The 18,738-nt window shown below is 42.5% G+C and overlaps 1 protein-coding gene and 1 long non-coding RNA gene across 2 annotated transcripts in view; both read left to right on the top strand.

Moving 5' to 3' along the window:
• The first annotated feature begins 1,949 nt into the window (after positions 1 to 1,949).
• On the top strand, positions 1,950 to 14,871 carry LOC148188629 (uncharacterized). Its single transcript, XR_015777371.1, has 3 exons — positions 1,950 to 2,341; positions 5,801 to 6,001; positions 13,132 to 14,871. It is a non-coding gene; the product is annotated as an uncharacterized LOC148188629 (long non-coding RNA).
• Positions 14,872 to 16,334: 1,463 nt separating this feature from the next.
• The window catches only part of usp11 (ubiquitin specific peptidase 11), a 40,805-nt gene continuing 38,401 nt past the window's right edge, over positions 16,335 to 18,738 (top strand). The window contains exon 1 of the mRNA XM_088081595.1: positions 16,335 to 16,602. Coding sequence (XP_087937721.1) covers positions 16,493 to 16,602 — 110 coding nt within the window. The 5' untranslated portion in view covers positions 16,335 to 16,492. The remainder of the gene's footprint in view (positions 16,603 to 18,738) is intronic.

Genomic DNA, 18,738 nt, shown 5'->3' with positions numbered 1-18,738 from the left:
TCATTGGCCGGACGTTTATACGTGACGGCGCTGATTGGTTCAGAGCAACGTGCTAAAAACTCGCGATATTTGCAACCGCCACAGTGAAATAAAAGACAAACTAAACAAAATAAACGCACAATTATTAACGTGTCGTTTTCAAAACCAGGCTACAGAAAATATTTTTCGATTAATTAATTAATTAATTTTTCTACTTTCTCAAGTTATTGTTTTAATCAGTCCTAATCATAAATATCAAATATTCATTGATTTTCAGAGTTGTTTTTAACCCTTTCATTGTCAGTTTTATTGTCAGGATGTCACTATGTTTGTAGACGAAGAAAAAACACAAAAAATAAATTATTTTCAGTACAATAAAATATTTATTATCACAGCCTGGGATATGTCATTGATTAGCAGCAATATTGATTTTTATACCATTTTTGCGCTTCTTTAAATGATGACGATGATTATTAGGGCCCTAGCACCGAAGGGTACTGAAGGAATTATTTTTCTTCTTTTTTGAGGACCTTAACACACTTAAAAGACAGGACTGGTGAAAAATTTGATATTTCATGGGTTACTTGTATGGGCTCAAAAAAATGGCTCAAGAGCGCCACCCAAAAGGCTTCAACGAAAAAGTCAGTGGCAGCCATGCTCTAAACCCTACAGGAAGTTTCCCATTTTAAATTGAAAAATAATTTGTTGCCATTTTTTTTCTATTTTTCAGATCCAACTTCTCCTACAGCTTTTGCCAGATTGACTTTAAAATTTGTAAATCCTATCTTCCGGTGGGAACAAACCCAGTTTGCGACCCATTTGAGTTTCCGTTTAACAGTGTGGAAGTTATGAGGCCAAGAAATTACATGGAGGTAGCAGGTTAACTTGATTGATCTCGAAATTGTGTCAAAAAATTATTAAGATGTTGGTGATAATGGAAAATGAATATTGTACGTTTTTCTTGTATGGCGTTCCCGTGGTGCTACAGCAAACTTCAATATTGCAACATGACATCAAAAACTGTCAAAATTGACCCCAGATAGTCAGATTTTAAGCAGTTTTTGAGGGCCAAGGTATGAACCAATACTAACTAAACATGGCACAGACATCAGAAGTCCTAAACTGTAATATCTGATATTATTGTTTTAGCACTGATGTGCAAAAAATACTCTTCAGCGCCCCCTAGAAAATTTCAATAAAGCAGCCCCCATGACCTGTTTAACCTAGAAACTTGAGAAACATTTGTATGAGCTCAAGACCTACAAAAAAAGCCTCTTGGAGCCATGCCCTAAACCCAACAGGAAGTCTGCCATTTTCATTCAAATTTTCATATTTTTCTAATTTTAGCCGTTTCAAAACGAAATAGTCAATCAGATTTCATCATTACTAATGTGTTTCTAATTTTGTGGCTCATTTGCTCTTTCTTTTTCTTGAAAACGTTTTGATTTTTTTTCTTTAAACATGTCTTTAAAAGAAAGAAAAAATGAAATATATATATATATATTTCATTTTTTCTTTCTTTTTTTGTGATCTAAAAAATTGCGATTTTATTTCCATCAATATTTTCAGTGATTTTTTTCTTTTGAAATGTTTTGGGTATTTTTCTAAGATAAAATGCTTTCCAAACCTGCGGACCCGACAAAATTTTTAAACTTGCCAAAATTATACCAGTTATAAAAGTCAGACTGTAAAAACAAGAAAGCATCCTTGAATTTTTAAATTTCCGACGGTCCTTGAACATATGATGTGGGACGAACACTTTATGTATTTTCTCAGAGCCCCTCAGAGTCTGACTGAACACGCGTGTTTGCTGTTTAGTTAAATATCTTAAAGTTTGAGTCTTGATTGTAAAAAAAAAATAAAGTCAAGCGTGTCGGCGGGAGAGCCCCTTTAAACGGACCACGCCCCTCTATGACGTCAGGACGCGACCAACGGAAGTTTTCAAATCTCAAAGGCGGGAGCGTATTCTGTTTGTCCGTTTGCTTTGCTGCTGATACTCGGTAAAAACGCCAAAAAATAAAATCCAGAATCGATTTACAATCAAACAGAGGCAGAGTGATCGTCCTCGCCGTCAGTCCGGATCGTGTTTGCGGAACTTGTAGCGCGGTTGGATGTGTTTTATGTAGCGGTAAGCTAGCTAAAGTTAGCCGTGTTAGCTAACATGACGAAAAAAGTTCAAGTCGGAGCTTTAAAGTGCGCTAAAGCAGAGAGGAGAGGACATCCGGGGACAGGTGTGGATATCTGGGAGTTTTCGTGTTCAAACATTGGACATCGTGGACATTTCACACGGGCTCCGGTGGACTCGGTGTCATTTTTGCTGGATTGGACTGAAGCTAACAGCCGCCGGGTGAAAACATCCTCAGTAAGTTGTTTGTGTTGATTATTTGTCTCCTAAAGGCTGTTATAGATGCTGTGTTACATGTTATAGATGCTGTGTTACATGTTATAGATGCTGTGCTACATGTTATAGATGCTGTGTTACATGTTATAGATGCTGTGTTACATGTTATAGATGCGGTGCTACATGTTATAGATGCGGTGCTACATGTTATACATGCTGTGCTACATGTTATAGATGCTTTGCTACATGTTATAGATGCTGTGCTACATGTTATAGATGCGATGCTACATGTTATACATGCTGTGCTACATGTTATAGATGCGGTGCTACATGTTATAGATGCTGTGTTACATGTTATAGAAGCGGTGCTACAGGTTATAGATGCCTTGCTACATGTTATAGATGCTGTGTTACATGTTATAGATGCTGTGCTACATGTTATAGATGTTGTGTTACATGTCATAGATGCGGTGCTACATGTTATAGATGTTGTGCTACATGTTATAGATGCGGTGCTACATGTTATAGATGCTGTGCTACATGTTATAGATGCTGTGTTACATGTTATAGATGTTGTGCTACATGTTATAGATGCTGTGCTACATGTTATAGATGCTGTGTTACATGTTATAGATGCGGTGCTACAGGTTATACATGCTGTGCTACATGTTATAGATGCGGTGCTACATGTTATAGATGCGGTGCTGCATGTTATAGATGCTGTGCTGCATGTTATAGATGCTGTGCTACATGTTATAGATGCTGTGCTGCATGTTATAGATGCTGTGTTACATGTCATAGATGCGGTGCTGCATGTCATAGATGCGGTGCTACATGTTATAGATGCGGTGCTGCATGTCATAGATGCTGTGCTGCATGTTATAGATGCTGTGCTACATGTTATAGATGCTGTGCTACATGTTATAGATGCTGTGCTACATGTTATAGATGCTGTGCTACATGTTATAGATGCTGTGCTACATGTTATAGATGCTGTGTTACATGTTATAGATGCGGTGCTACATGTTATAGAGGCTGTGTTACATGTCATAGATGCGGTGCTACATGTCATAGATGCGGTGCTACATGTTATAGATGCGGTGCTGCATGTCATAGATGCTGTGCTGCATGTTATAGATGCTGTGCTACATGTTATAGATGCTGTGCTACATGTTATAGATGCTGTGCTACATGTTATAGATGCGGTGCTACATGTTATAGATGTTGTGCTGCATGTTATAGATGCTGTGCTGCATGTTATAGATGCGGTGCTACATGTTATAGATGTTGTGCTGCATGTTATAGATGCTGTGCTGCATGTTATAGATGTTGTGCTACATGTTATAGATGCGGTGCTACATGTTATAGATGCTGTGCTACATGTTATAGATGCGGTGCTACATGTTATAGATGCTGGTTATCTGCTGTGTCAGACATGCCGTTGTTTGTTGGTGTTTGTGTTTCAGACCGCCATGTCTGCTTAGTTATTGTGTTAACCCCTTAGGGACTGCTCCATGCATGCAATGCATTTTTCATTCTTCATTTTTTGATAATCTGTGTTTATGCATTTTGGTTACATTTTGGGAAGATTATGTATGTTTGTATAATCTTGGTATTTCCAGCTCAGCTCCAAACAATAAGTTTAACATGAACTGTGTAAACAAAATGGTTAAATTCATACCATTAAGTGCAAAACAAACAAACAACTGAAACCCATTCAAACTGCAATTTTCGATCCCACAGCCATTAAAGCATAAAAACTTTGCATTATAGAATTTTTTGGTGTCATTCTGGGCTTTTGTCTTGAAATTTGTCTGTTTTGCTATTTCCACCTGATGACGTCTTTTTAACCATATTTTGCACATGGAGAAAATACATGCTGTTTCCACTAAGTGTACTGTCAGAATAAATGTTGCTGCAAATCACTGACATATTCCAGGCAGTGATAAAAACAACAACAACAACAACAACAACAAAATAGCTACTTTGCACCTAGGATATTAAATAATTACCACGGTGAAGTTAGTTTTAGGTTGGATATCTGACAGACATTGGCTCGATCCAGCAGCATCGTTTTAAACGGCTGTTGGCAGTAACGCAGGGTTTTCACTCAGGGACCATCAACAAATTACTTTGACACAAGGTCAATGTTGTTTTCGATATTTTGACAGCTTCCAGGTCATGTGACCAAGGGAATCAAAGTCAGTGCTGAATCATATGTCTACACTGGCTGGTCAGGACACGCCTCCTCTTATTGCATTTTAATACTCCTCATATTTTATATGAATATTTTATGCCTTCTGTCCTTGGTTGCAAGCACTGCTAGTTGCAGCTCTTATTTTTTTAATCCTTTGTCTCACTGAGGTTTTGAGTAATTTGGTAAAACCCCAAACACCTGCCATGATTGTAAAATACCCTTTCAGCAATTGTGCTGCTTAAATATCAGCAGGTACCTGTTTCTGGACAGAATCAAGCTGATATGAGCTGTTTCCTCCTGTTTCAGTCTCTGACAGGGGTGCCCAAACTTTTTAAAATGGGCGCCATATTAGATATTTATTAGATATTGGGAAAATCCCTGAGGGTCAGCTGCTTCTCGCATCATACGGATCATAAGTGAATTAACTTGATTTTTGCCCCAATGTTATGTTGTTTTGTGATGGCTGAATATGCAGCTTTTTGTCTTGGAGTTTTTAGTTTTTTTGCATTGTTTCTGTTTTGCTGTGTGTTTGTTGAGAAAAAATACTCGATACACACTAAAAACTATTTCCACAGCCTGTTGACCATCACTTTGATATCAAACATTCTTCGCAATACGAATAAAATACTGGAAAAAAATAAAGAAAGAAATTACATACTAATGTGAATGCATGACCCGTCGATGTTGATGAAGCATGATCTGTCCTGTGAACTGAGCAGGAAAAATTGTTGAACAATTGACAGTTTGGGAAGTTTCTTGGGAGTTGATGACAAATTTTGTGATATTTTTCTAAAAGAAAATTGAGTGAGAAACAAAAACCACAAATGTTAGAAATTACAAGACTGCCTTTAAATTAAAGTTCTGATCAAGCTCCAAATTCTTCATTTAAAACTCCTTAAGCGCACTTTTGTTTTTTGTTTCGGTAAACACATGGCCGCCTGTTGTTAAGATACTTCTTTACTGAAGTTATAATTAAATTGTATTAAGCTCAGGCTGTCAGTCGCTGTTCTTGGGTAGTTATAACACCTTACCGCCTCGACAAGTGAGCCCTCAGAGCCAGGGTGGCTGAGCGGGAGGGTTTTCAGAGGTCGATGACAATCTTCATGTCACTCAATATTATTTATTTATTTATTTTTTTGTATGTTTATTTCCACTCCTTTTTCAGTTTCAACTTTTTGTCACCTTTTTGTCTGGGGGGTTAGGGGAGCTGCACAGGAATAAGGAAACGTGAATTTTCCCTGTAAATAATACATCTGTTTGTCCTCTCTGTGTGTGTCTCTCAGGTCAGCAGCGTATTGGCATCGATTTCCAGTACGAGCAGGAGGGGATGGTCCAGTTTGTGATTGACGTGGTGTGCGCCATGGCCCAAACTCTTCACAACATGCAGAGGGATCTGTGTCCCAAAAACTCCAGCATCTGCCCCGAGATGGACCTGACAGGAGGGAGGAAACTGCTCAATTACACCCGCAGTGTCAGCTGCAACCGTAGGTTGAAACGCTTATCTACTTCCACAGTATATTACGACGTCCTTCTAGTTTCAGTTTGTAGTTGGAGCCGTATCAACCCATCACATTTAAGACTGTGATAAGTGTTGAGAGTACCTCCCTCAGTACAGGGACACCCCCCCCCCCCCAGAGCCAGACCGGGACAGGGGTGGAGCTTGTAGGCGAGCATCTCAAGGGTGGGACCTTTTATTCAAGGACGCAGCCTTGAATAAAAGGCAGTAAATGGCACAGGTTACAGAAATTAATTTGTTTTAATGAACTTCTGTTTTTACTTGAGACAGTCAATAAAGACTCAATCTATCAATCTATCAATCTATCTATCTACCCTCTTGGGGAGAGTCTCTAGACTTTTACTAGCTTTTGATTAATTTGATCTGGATCTGATAAGACCGTGATGACTCACCCAGTTAATGTTGAGTGTACCTCCCTCAGTACAGGGACACCGGGCCCCCCCCCCCGGAGCCAGACCGGGAGGGGGGTGGAGCTTGTAGGCAAGCATCTCAAGGGTGGGATTTTGGCCATAGGGCCCAGTTGGGCTTACCCTGAATAAGTAACATGCTGTCACCATCCAGTGGGTCCATGGCCTGCAGGGTCGTAATCATGGCTGGGCAGCCAGGCAGCATGAAGGGGAGGGTGCACTGCGCGTGCTGACCCCTGGCATCATTGATTACTCCTGAGGGGCTATATCCCGTGCATCCCGGGGGAGGATGTGGACATGGAATCCACGTGGTCCATGTCCAGTACCTCCATTGTGGAAGCGGCTGCTAAAAGCTGTGGTCCGAAGGTCGCCAGTGCCTGTCTTTGCAAGCAGCCTCGCATACCAAAACAAATACTTTGTTTTAGGTACTGCGGGTAGACACCAGTGGAGTGCGGGAAGCTGTCGGGCGTCAGACAGTAACCTACACACCTGCTGGTGGAAACCCAACAGAGAGGTGTTTTCCTAGACTGCACCGGTTGGCCTGAAGGCCTGCAGCTGAGGCAGTCGCCAAAGCAAAAACTCAGGTGTTTGGGCGGCCATGAAGGAGGAAAGTGTTGCTGGGGAGAGGGACGTCTGTGCTGCTTTGCTCCGCCTGTTGTCCCCGTGACGCAGCCTTGAATAAAAGGCAGTAAATGGCACAGGTTACAGAAATTCATTTGTTTTAATGATGAACTTCTGTTTTTACTTGAGACAGTCAATAAAGACTCAATCTATCAATCTATCTATCTACCCTCTTGGGGAGAGTCTCTAGACTTTTACTAGCTTTTGATTAATTTGATCTGGATCTGATAAGACCGTGATGACTCACCCAGTTAATGTTGAGTGTACCTCCCTCAGTACAGGGACACCGGGTCCCCCCCCGGAGCCAGACCGGGAGGGGGTGGAGCTTGTAGGCAAGCGTCTCAAGGGTGGGATTTTGGCCATAGGGCCCAGTCGGGCTTACCCCGAATAAGTAACATGCTGTCACCATCCAGTGGGTCCATGGCCTGCAGGGTCGTAATCATGGCTGGGCAGCCAGGCAGCATGAAGGGGAGGGTGCACTGCGCGTGCTGACCCCTGGCATCATTGATTACTCCTGAGGGGCTATATCCCGTGCATCCCGGGGGAGGATGTGGACATGGAATCCACGTGGTCCATGTCCAGTACCTCCATTGTGGAAGCGGCTGCTAAAAGCTGCGGTCTGAAGGTCGCCGGTGCCTGTCTTTGCAAGCAGCCTCGCATACCAAAACAAATACTTTGTTTTAGGTACTGCGGGTAGACACCAGTGGAGTGCGGGAAGCTGTCGGGCGTCAGACAGTAACCTACACACCTGCTGGTGGAAACCCAACAGAGAGGTGTTTTCCTAGACTGCACCGGTTGGCCTGAAGGGCTGCAGCTGTGGCAGTCGCCAAAGCAAAAACTCGGGTGTTTGGGCGGCCATGAAGGAGGAAAGTGTTGCTGGGGAGAAGGACGTCTAGAGTGCTTTGCTCCGCCTGTTGTCCCCGTGACCCAGCCTTGAATAAAAGGCAGTAAATGGCACAGGTTACAGAAATTCATTTGTTTTAATGATGAACTTCTGTTTTTACTTGAGACAGTCAATAAAGACTCAATCTATCAATCTATCTATCTACCCTCTTGGGGAGAGTCTCTAGACTTTTACTAGCTTTTGATTAATTTGATCTGGATCTGATAAGACCGTGATGACTCACCCAGTTAATGTTGAGTGTACCTCCCTCAGTACAGGGACACCGGGTCCCCCCCCGGAGCCAGACCGGGAGGGGGTGGAGCTTGTAGGCAAGCGTCTCAAGGGTGGGATTTTGGCCATAGGGCCCATTCGGGCTTACCCTGAATAAGTAACATACTGTCACCATCCACTGGGTCCATGGCCTGCAGGGTCATAATCATGGCTGGGCAGCCGGGCAGCATGAAGGGGAGGGTGCCCTGGGCGTGCTGACCCCTGGTATCATCGATTACTCCTGAAGGGCTACGTCCCGTGCATCCCGGGGGAGGATGTGGACATGGAATCCACATGGTCCATGTCCAGTACCTCCATTGTGGAAGCGGCTGCTAAAAGCTGTGGTCCGAAGGTCGCCAGTGCCTGTCTTTGCAAGCAGCCTCGCATACCAAAACAAATACTTTGTTTTAGGTACTGCGGGTAGACACCAGTGGAGTGCGGGAAGCTGTCGGGCGTCAGACAGTAACCTACACACCTGCTGGTGGAAACCCAACAGAGAGGTGTTTTCCTAGACTGCACCGGTTGGCCTGAAGGGCTGCAGCTGTGGCAGTCGCCAAAGCAAAAACTCGGGTGTTTGGGCGGCCATGAAGGAGGAAAGTGTTGCTGGGGAGAGGGACGTCTGTGGTGCTCTGCTCCGCCTGTTGTCCCCGTGACGCAGCCTTGAATAAAAGGCAGTAAATGGCACAGGTTACAGAAATTCATTTGTTTTAATGATGAACTTCTGTTTTACTTGAGACAGTCAATAAAGACTCAATCTATCAATCTATCAGTCTATCTATCTACCCTCTTGGGGAGAGTCTCTAGACTTTTACTAGCTTTTGATTAATTTGATCTGGATCTGATAAGACCGTGATGACTCACCCAGTTAATGTTGAGTGTACCTCCCTCAGTACAGGGACACCGGGTCCCCCCCCCCGGAGCCAGACCGGGAGGGGGTTGGAGCTTGTAGGCAAGCGTCTCAAGGGTGGGATTTTGGCCATAGGGCCCAGTCGGGCTTACCCCGAATAAGTAACATGCTGTCACCATCCAGTGGGTCCATGGCCTGCAGGGTCGTAATCATGGCTGGGCAGCCGGGCAGCATGAAGGGAAGGGTGCCCTGGGCGTGCTGACCCCTGGTATCATCGATTACTCCTGAAGGGCTACGTCCCGTGCATCCCGGGGGAGGATGTGGACATGGAATCCACATGGTCCATGTCCAGTACCTCCATTGTGGAAGCGGCTGCTAAAAGCTGCGGTCCGAAGGTCGCCGGTGCCTGTCTTTGCAAGCAGCCTCGCATACCAAAACAAATACTTTGTTTTAGGTACTGCGGGTAGACACCAGTGGAGTGCGGGAAGCTGTCGGGCGTCAGACAGTAACCTACACACCTGCTGGTGGAAACCCAACAGAGAGGTGTTTTCCTAGACTGCACCGGTTGGCCTGAAGGGCTGCAGCTGTGGCAGTCGCCAAAGCAAAAACTCGGGTGTTTGGGCGGCCATGAAGGAGGAAAGTGTTGCTGGGGAGAAGGACGTCTGTGGTGCTCTGCTCCGCCTGTTGTCCCCGTGACGCAGCCTTGAATAAAAGGCAGTAAATGGCACAGGTTACAGAAATTCATTTGTTTTAATGATGAATTTCTGTTTTTACTTGAGACAGTCAATAAAGACTCAATCTATCAATCTATCAATCTATCTATCTACCCTCTTGGGGAGAGTCTCTAGACTTTTACTAGCTTTTGATTAATTTGATCTGGATCTGATAAGACCGTGATGACTCACCCAGTTAATGTTGAGTGTACCTCCCTCAGTACAGGGACACCGGGTCCCCCCCCGGAGCCAGACCGGGAGGGGGTGGAGCTTGTAGGCAAGCGTCTCAAGGGTGGGATTTTGGCCATAGGGCCCATTCGGGCTTACCCTGAATAAGTAACATACTGTCACCATCCACTGGGTCCATGGCCTGCAGGGTCATAATCATGGCTGGGCAGCCGGGCAGCATGAAGGGGAGGGTGCCCTGGGCGTGCTGACCCCTGGTATCATCGATTACTCCTGAAGGGCTACGTCCCGTGCATCCCGGGGGAGGATGTAGACATGGAATCCACATGGTCCATGTCCAGTACCTCCATTGTGGAAGCGGCTGCTAAAAGCTGCAGTCCGAAGGTCGCCAGTGCCTGTCTTTGCAAGCAGCCTCGCATACCAAAACAAATACTTTGTTTTAGGTACTGCGGGTAGACACCAGTGGAGTGCGGGAAGCTGTCGGGCGTCAGACAGTAACCTACACACCTGCTGGTGGAAACCCAACAGAGAGGTGTTTTCCTAGACTGCACCGGTTGGCCTGAAGGGCTGCAGCTGAGGCAGTCGCCAAAGCAAAAACTCGGGTGTTTGGGCGGCCATGAAGGAGGAAAGTGTTGCTGGGGAGAGTGACGTCTGTGGTGCTCTGCTCCGCCTGTTGTCCCCGTGACGCAGCCTTGAATAAAAGGCAGTAAATGGCACAGGTTACAGAAATTCATTTGTTTTAATGATGAACTTCTGTTTTTACTTGAGACAGTCAATAAAGACTCAATCTATCAATCTATCTATCTACCCTCTAGGGGAGAGTCTCTAGACATTTACTAGCTTTTGTTTCATTTGATCATGATGACTCACCCAGTTAGTGTTGAGTGTACCTCTCCCAGTACAAGAACACCAACCCCTTGCCCCCCCCCCCCGGAGCCAGATCGGGAGGGGAGTGGAGCTTGTAGGCAAGCGTCTCAAGGGTGGGATTTTGGCCATAGGGCCCATTCGGGCTTACCCTGAATAAGTAACATACTGTCACCATCCACTGGGTCCATGGCCTGCAGGGTCATAATCGGGGCTGGGCAGCCAGACAGCATGAAGGTAAGGGTGCCCTGGGCGTGCTGACCCCTGTCATCATTGATTACTCCTGAGGGGCTATATCCTGTGCATCCCGGGGGAGGATGTGGACATGGAATCCACGTGGTCCATGTCCAGTACCTCCATTGTGGAAGCGGCTGCTAAAAGCTGCGGCCCGAAGGTCGCCGGTGCCTGTCTTTGCAAGCAGCCTCGCATACCAAAACAAATACTTTGTTTTAGGTACTGCGGGTAGACATCAGTGGAGTGTGGGAAGCTGTCGGGCGTCAGACAGTAACCTACACACCTGCTGGTGGAAACCCAACAGAGAGGTGTTTTCCTAGACTGCACCGGTTGGCCTGAAGGCCTGCAGCTGAGGCAGTCGCCAAAGCAAAAACTCAGGTGTTTGGGCGGCCATGAAGGAGGAAAGTGGTGCTGGGGAGAGTGACGTCTGTGGTGCTCTGCTCCGCCTGTTGTCCCCGTGACGCAGCCTTGAATAAAAGGTAGTAAATGGCACAGGTTACAGAAATTCATTTGTTTTAATGATGAATTTCTGTTTTTACTTGAGACAGTCAATAAAGACTCAATCTATCAATCTATCTATCTACCCTCTTGGGGAGAGTCTCTAGACTTTTACTAGCTTTTGATTAATTTGATCTGGATCTGATAAGACCGTAATGACTCACCCAGTTAATGTTGAGTGTACCTCCCTCAGTACAGGGACACCGGGTCCCCCCCCCCCCGGAGCCAGACCGGGAGGGGGTTGGAGCTTGTAGGCAAGCGTCTCAAGGGTGGGATTTTGGCCATAGGGCCCAGTCGGGCTTACCCTGAATAAGTAACATACTGTCACCATCCACTGGGTCCATGGCCTGCAGGGTCATAATCGGGGCTGGGCAGCCAGACAGCATGAAGGTAAGGGTGCCCTGGGCGTGCTGACCCCTGGCATCATTGATTACTCCTGAGGGGCTATATCCTGTGCATCCCGGGGGAGGATGTGGACATGGAATCCACGTGGTCCATGTCCAGTACCTCCATTGTGGAAGCGGCTGCTAAAAGCTGCGGCCCGAAGGTCGCCGGTGCCTGTCTTTGCAAGCAGCCTCGCATACCAAAACAAATACTTTGTTTTAGGTACTGCGGGTAGACATCAGTGGAGTGTGGGAAGCTGTCGGGCGTCAGACAGTAACCTACACACCTGCTGGTGGAAACCCAACAGAGAGGTGTTTTCCTAGACTGCACCGGTTGGCCTGAAGGGCTGCAGCTGAGGCAGTCGCCAAAGCAAAAACTCGGGTGTTTGGGCGGCCATGAAGGAGGAAAGTGTTGCTGGGGAGAAGGACGTCTAGAGTGCTTTGCTCCGCCTGTTGTCCCTGTGACCCAGCCTTGAATAAAAGGCAGTAAATGGTACAGGTTACAGAAATTCATTTGTTTTAATGATGAATTTCTGTTTTTACTTGAGACATACAATAAAGAATCAGTCTATCAATCTACCCTCTAGGGGAGAGTCTCTAGACTTTCACTAGCTTTTGTTTCATTTGATCTGGATCTGATAAGACTGTGATGACCCCCCCAGTTAGTGTTGAGTGTGCCTCCCGCAGTACGGGGACACCGGGTCCCCCCCCCGGAGCCAGACCGGGAGGGGGGTGGAGCTTGTAGGTGAGCGTCTCAAAGGCCCTGTCGGACTTACCCCGAATAAACGTCTTTAGCTTTTGATTTTGATCTGAATCTGATAAGACCGTGATGACTCAGCCAGATAGTGTTGAGAGTACCTCCCCCGGGATATTTACGACATCTATTGCACGTCTGTCCGTCCTGGTAGAGGGATCCCTCATCATCCTCTGCTGCTCTTTCTGAGGTTTCTTCCTTTTTCTTCCCCCGTTAAAGGGGTTCTTTTTGGGAGTTTTTTCTGAGGTGATGTGAGGGTCTAAGGGCAGAGGGATGTCGTATGTCAAGCCATGTTTTGTCTTAATGGGCTTTAAAAGTAAAATTGACTTGATTGCCCAGTTGGACCGCAAATGCTCTCCATTTAGAGTGGTAGAGAGTGTTTAGCAGCGGTCAAAAAGTTCAAATAATCTCCTTTCCACTTTTCCTTCTTCTCCACAGAAAACATCACGAGGTCAAGGAAAGATGTGAGGGAGACTTCATCTGGACGTAGGAAAAGACGACTCCACCTGTCCTCGGCTCTGTGATGATGTGATGGCTGGTCTTATTGGAGAGGGTCTGCTGTGATCAAACTACAATGTTCAGATGATGGACGACAAAAGCACATCCTCACGGTACTGGCTTTTATGCAGAAGGTTGTTTTTTTGTCTTGGTCAGCGAAGCAAAGGCCCTCTTGAAATTGCTAAAATGATTAGTGCCGAGCACCCCTATTAAAACTGAAGGAATGATTTTGAGAGCCCGAGCACCAACCCCAGGGCTGATTAAAAAATAAATAAAATAAAAAATAAAAATCCCCAAAATGTTTTCCTTAAATATTTCCAAAAATTAACTAGCAACATAAAAGCAAAAAATGGCAAAATTCTTGGGAAAAAATCTGAAAAATGTTTTCTTTTAAAATAGACAAGAAAAAAAATGAAAAAATACAGCCATTCAATGTTTTATGCCCCTCTCCTAAGCCAAAATAGAAATCCTAAGTCCCTCCCCAGTTCTTAAAACAAGATTTGACATGCCTCCCCCCTCACCTCTCAATAATAATAAAACAGTCTCCTAAGTTATATTTACATATTCAGTTTTAATCCTTGTAGTGGATGATGAGGACAACTCTTGATAAGAAGATATTCAAATGCGTACCCAAAACCTCAGGGTCAGCTAATGGACCTAACTGCCTTGTTGAACTTACGACTCTTGTAAGCAGAACTAAATAACGACAGATTTTATTGCCCGGCCAACAGTTTGAGTTAACTTACGACTCATTTGGGGCGAGGAGCTGTCAACTGAGCTCCTGCAAAGACTCAAGGAGACATCAGGAGATCTCTACATCATAGAAACTGACAGTTTATGTCTTTGTCACATTAACTGATTTTCGTATTCAAAGTAAAACGTACTTGCATTTTGAAATGCATCTCCTCTATCTGTATCTTAATTATCCTTCCTTCATGCTGTTGTGTGCAGATGCTGTATTGTTTTGTAATCATGCAATTTGTGATTTTGTAATTATAGGTTTTCTTTGATAGACCTTTGGTCATTTTAAGTACTTTCATACTTTGTTATATATTGATTAAGTACTCGTATACCTTCACTCATATAGGTTTTTTAACAACCTTTAATTATATCAGTGTGTTTTGACACCGTAGTTTTACACTTACTTATTTTCACACATATTCGTAATGTTTGTTAAACGTGGTTAATACTGTTTTACTTCATTAATGATCTGCCAAATAATTATTTGGTGTTGTTTGGTATCAATCAGCAGAGGAGAGCGTCATGGTTTCAAATATTGAAGATTTGAAGGCCTGTAGTGAACTTTATCAACTATTTAGGAAGAAATTAGGTCTAGACAGTTAAAACAGTAGAAGTGATAGAAGGGAGGAGTTTATTTTTTCGGTCAAGCACCACACCTTTTTTCCACAGGAGTTACAACCCCAGTGAAGTCGAAGGGTTTTTTTGGCTCTTTTGGCTTTTTGGGTCTTGTGGCTTGATGGGCTTTTTTCAGTGCACCTGATTGGGTCCAGATGTCACACCTAATTCAGTTCCTCACTGGTTTTCATCTCCTCATTGTTATTGTTGCTTCATTTATGAGTTTGTTGTTTATTTAGTAATTGTATTCACTTTGTGTCTTTGCTGTATTCACTGTTTCATCATGTATCCCTACTGATTCTTAAACTCATTCATCTGTAGTTTTAGGAGTAGTTTTGCTGTGTAGTGAGTACTTTAATAAAACTTTCATAGACACTTGATCTTGTGATGTGTGTGTGTGTAATGTCATGTCCCTGTACACCTGGAAAACTCTGTTGCAAACTTCAAATTATGAGACTAGATTAATTTATGAGGTAAAATGGGTTATCGACCTTTCTATTTTAATGGGTGGTGCTCTGAAGTTTTTAAACTCTAATTTTTAATGTAAACTTATTGTTTCTGATAGCTGAAGTTGAGTCCCATTACTCCACTTCATCTTTATACCAATTCATGTTTCTGAGTCATAATTTTGCATTGTGAGTTATAGTTTCTTATTTTGGTGTTGATTTATTAATTAATTAATAATTTTAATTAATTGCTGCTAGATCTAATCTTGTTAATTAATGATCTATGATAAACCTTTTTGCCTACTGGTGTGAATATTAATGAAGTGCAGAAGCCTCATATTTATTAGTGTATTCTATTTTTATGCTCATTTTTAAATTATGTAAACTATATCTGAGTACTATAAAACACAAAAATAAAACTGAAAACAACAATCAAGAGAATAATGATAATGCTAATAATACTACTCATAATATTATCATTGTCACATAGTACTTTTGCTGAAATGAAAGGCTCTGAATAATCCTGAATAATATATTTTAAAAATTGTTTTGGTGTGAGTATAATTTTTTCATTTAAATCTTTGATGTCATTTTTTTTGTTATATTTTTTGGGGGAATATTGATTTTTTTGTATGTGAATATTATTTTTTAATTTAGTGAATATTGAGGTTTTTTATTTTAATTTTCTGGTGTGAATACTATTTTTTTTCTTTAAAATTTTTGATGTGAATATTGCTTTTTTTTGTTAAATCTTTGGGGGAATATTGATTTTTTGTTGTTATATATTTGACCCTCTGGTGAGAATATTAAAATTCTTTTTATTTCTTTTTTTAAAATAGTTTTGGTGTGAATATTATACATATTTTTTTCTTTTACATTTTTGATTTGAATATTGATTTTTTTGTGTTAGTGAATATTATTTTTTATTCTTATTATTTGGTGAATATTGATTTTTTTGGTGAATATTATTATTTTCTCTTAATATTGATTTTTTGTGTTTTTTTCGGGGAGTTGTGTTTGTTGTTTGTCTCTTATTTTTAAGTGTTAATCTTTTGGGTGTGTGTGTATATATATGTATATATGTGTACATATATATATATATATATATATATATATATGTGTGTGTGTGTGTGTGTGTATATATGTATATATGTGTACATATATATATATATATATATATATATATATATATATATATATATATATATGTGTGTGTGTGTGTGTGTGTGTGTGTATATGTGTATATATATATATACATATTATGGAGGCAGTAACGCAACATCACAGATGCCAACTGTCGTAAAACCCCACAGAAGAAGAAGAAGCAGGACGTTGTCATCCTCGGAGTCTGAACCACTTCCTACTTCCGCAAACACAGCTCGGTGTAGCTTCCCCGTTTATCGGTTGATCGATGCGGCTGTGGGCTCGCGCCTCCCGTCTCTCGGCTCTGTTTAACATTTCCCACAGTCCGGACATTTATGCGTGATTGATCCCGCATCATGACGGCCAACAGCCGCTGCTCCGCCGCGGAGCCCCCGGGCCTGGAGACACAGCGGCGGGAGATCGAGTCTCTTCTGCGGGAGTGTGAGCTCCGCGCCGGGGACAGTTGGTGAGTCCGCCCGAAAACACACACACACACACACACACACACACACACACACATACACACACACACACACATATACACACACACACACACACACACACACACACACACACACACACACACACACACGGTGACAGTGCTAACCGTTAGCATCACACGGCTAACGTTACCTAACTGTTATTAACGGGTTTAACGGCAGAGCGGCGCCGCTCCGGTGCCGGTGTTGGTTTACTGGGACCGTTTAACGGCTCCGTGTTTGATGTTAGCCGCCGCCGCTCCGTTAGCACGCGCTAACAGACGGTAAACTGACCGTTAGCTGCTAACCGTTAGCCTGTCAACCTGCGTGAGGTGTTCATGGACGCCTCGTAAACTTCCACTTTTGTTTTCACCAGAACTGAGCGCAGTCCCACTTTCACTTCTGACCAGTGCTCCATTACTGCAGTAAAAGTACAATACCCTGTGGTGGATGAAGTATTTAGATCCGTTACTACAGTAGAATTACCAATACCCAGTGGTTGATGAAGGATTTAGATCTTTAGTTAAATAAAAGTTTAAATACCGATTTTAGATCTTTTACTTTAATAAAATTACAAATGCCCAGTGGTAGATGAAGTACTTAGATCCTTTGCTGCAGTAAAACTACTAATACCCCAGTGGTGGATGAGGTATTTAGGTCTTTTAATTAAGTAAAAGTATAAATACCCAGTTTAGATCTTTTACTTACATAAAATTACAAGTGCCCAGTGGTAGATAAAGTATTTTGATCCTTTGCTGCAGTGTAAGTGCTAATAACCAGCAGAGGGTGAAGTATTTAGATCCGCTACTCCAGCAAAAGTACTAATATCCAGTGGTAGATGATGTATTCAGATCCTTTACGGCAGTAAAACTACTAATACCCAGCGGTGGATGAAGTATTTAGAGCCTTTACTGCAGTAAAAGTACTAATAACTGCTACAAAGAGCAGTGTTTTCCTTCACTTTCTCGTCACTGGCAGCTCCTGGACAAACCTCAGAGGACCAGGAGCTCTGATCGTGTCAGTACTTTGTCTCTGGGACTCAGTGAGATAATAAAACACCTCCGTCAGGTTTCATTTCACCGTCTCTGAACGTTTGTTGTCTTTTGATTTGTTGTTATTGATTTTGGAGATTCTGATCTGCATGTACAGACACACACAGAACAGGATGGACTGATGGAAAGATTAGTAATCACTCAAAATGCTGTTTTTTTTTTTTAATTGTATTTTTTTATTTGGCAGTATGAAGCAAAGCGTTTGTCTGCCAAACTTAAAAAAGATCAGTGAGACACAGAGGACCAAACGAAACCATTTGACTCACAGGAAAGTAAAGCAAAACTGTGTCTGTGAAATGAAATGAATCTGGAAATATTCCAAGTTAAAGCACCAGGTTTGAAGAAGCGGTTTTCTGCTGGTTTGTTTGTTTTGTTTTGGTTGTTGTTGACTTCCTGTAGAAAAGCCTCTCTGTGAATCATTCTGCTGAAATGCAAACCGAGCCCGTTATTTTAGAGACCGGAGATGAAGAGCCGGCCTGGTGTGAATGAAAACACTCGATGTGTGGAGTGTCTTACATAAAGCAGGTTGAACACTTCTGGGACTCTGAGCAGGTGGACGTGTTCGGTTTGTCTCGGTCAAATGTTTGGACAGTAATAATAATAATAATAATAATAATAATAAAATAACAAATAGAAATAATTATAATAAGTCAATAAATAATTATAAAGATGAAATAAGACAGACAATAGTAATACAAAATATTGAAATTAAAAAAAAAAGTCTTCCCAGTTTTGTTGTTTTTTGAAATGGTCATGATTTATTTTTTATTGTTCCAGTTTCAAATGGCCATTTCTAGACAAGTTAATATTCATGTTAAGATAAATACTTTTACATGGTGAGAGGGAGAAAGATTGTAAAAGTGATATTAAAACCCAAGTAAAAAGACTTAATTAAAAAAAATAATATTTAGTTTGAATAAAAATAAATTAATGAATAATGATAAAAATAAAATGAGATGGTAATAGTGGTACAAAAATATTAAGAAGTTATTGTTATTGTTATTATTATTATTATTATTAGTTATATTTAAGTTTTCTGGGAATGAATTGGCAGTTCAGTGTTCCAGTGTC

This window comes from Plectropomus leopardus, chromosome 9 (assembly GCF_026936395.1).
Source record: "Plectropomus leopardus strain MGB_pleo_1.0 chromosome 9, ASM2693639v1, whole genome shotgun sequence".
NCBI classification, from domain to species: Eukaryota; Metazoa; Chordata; class Actinopteri; order Perciformes; family Serranidae; genus Plectropomus; species Plectropomus leopardus.
This window is presented reverse-complemented; position numbering and strand designations above follow the sequence as displayed.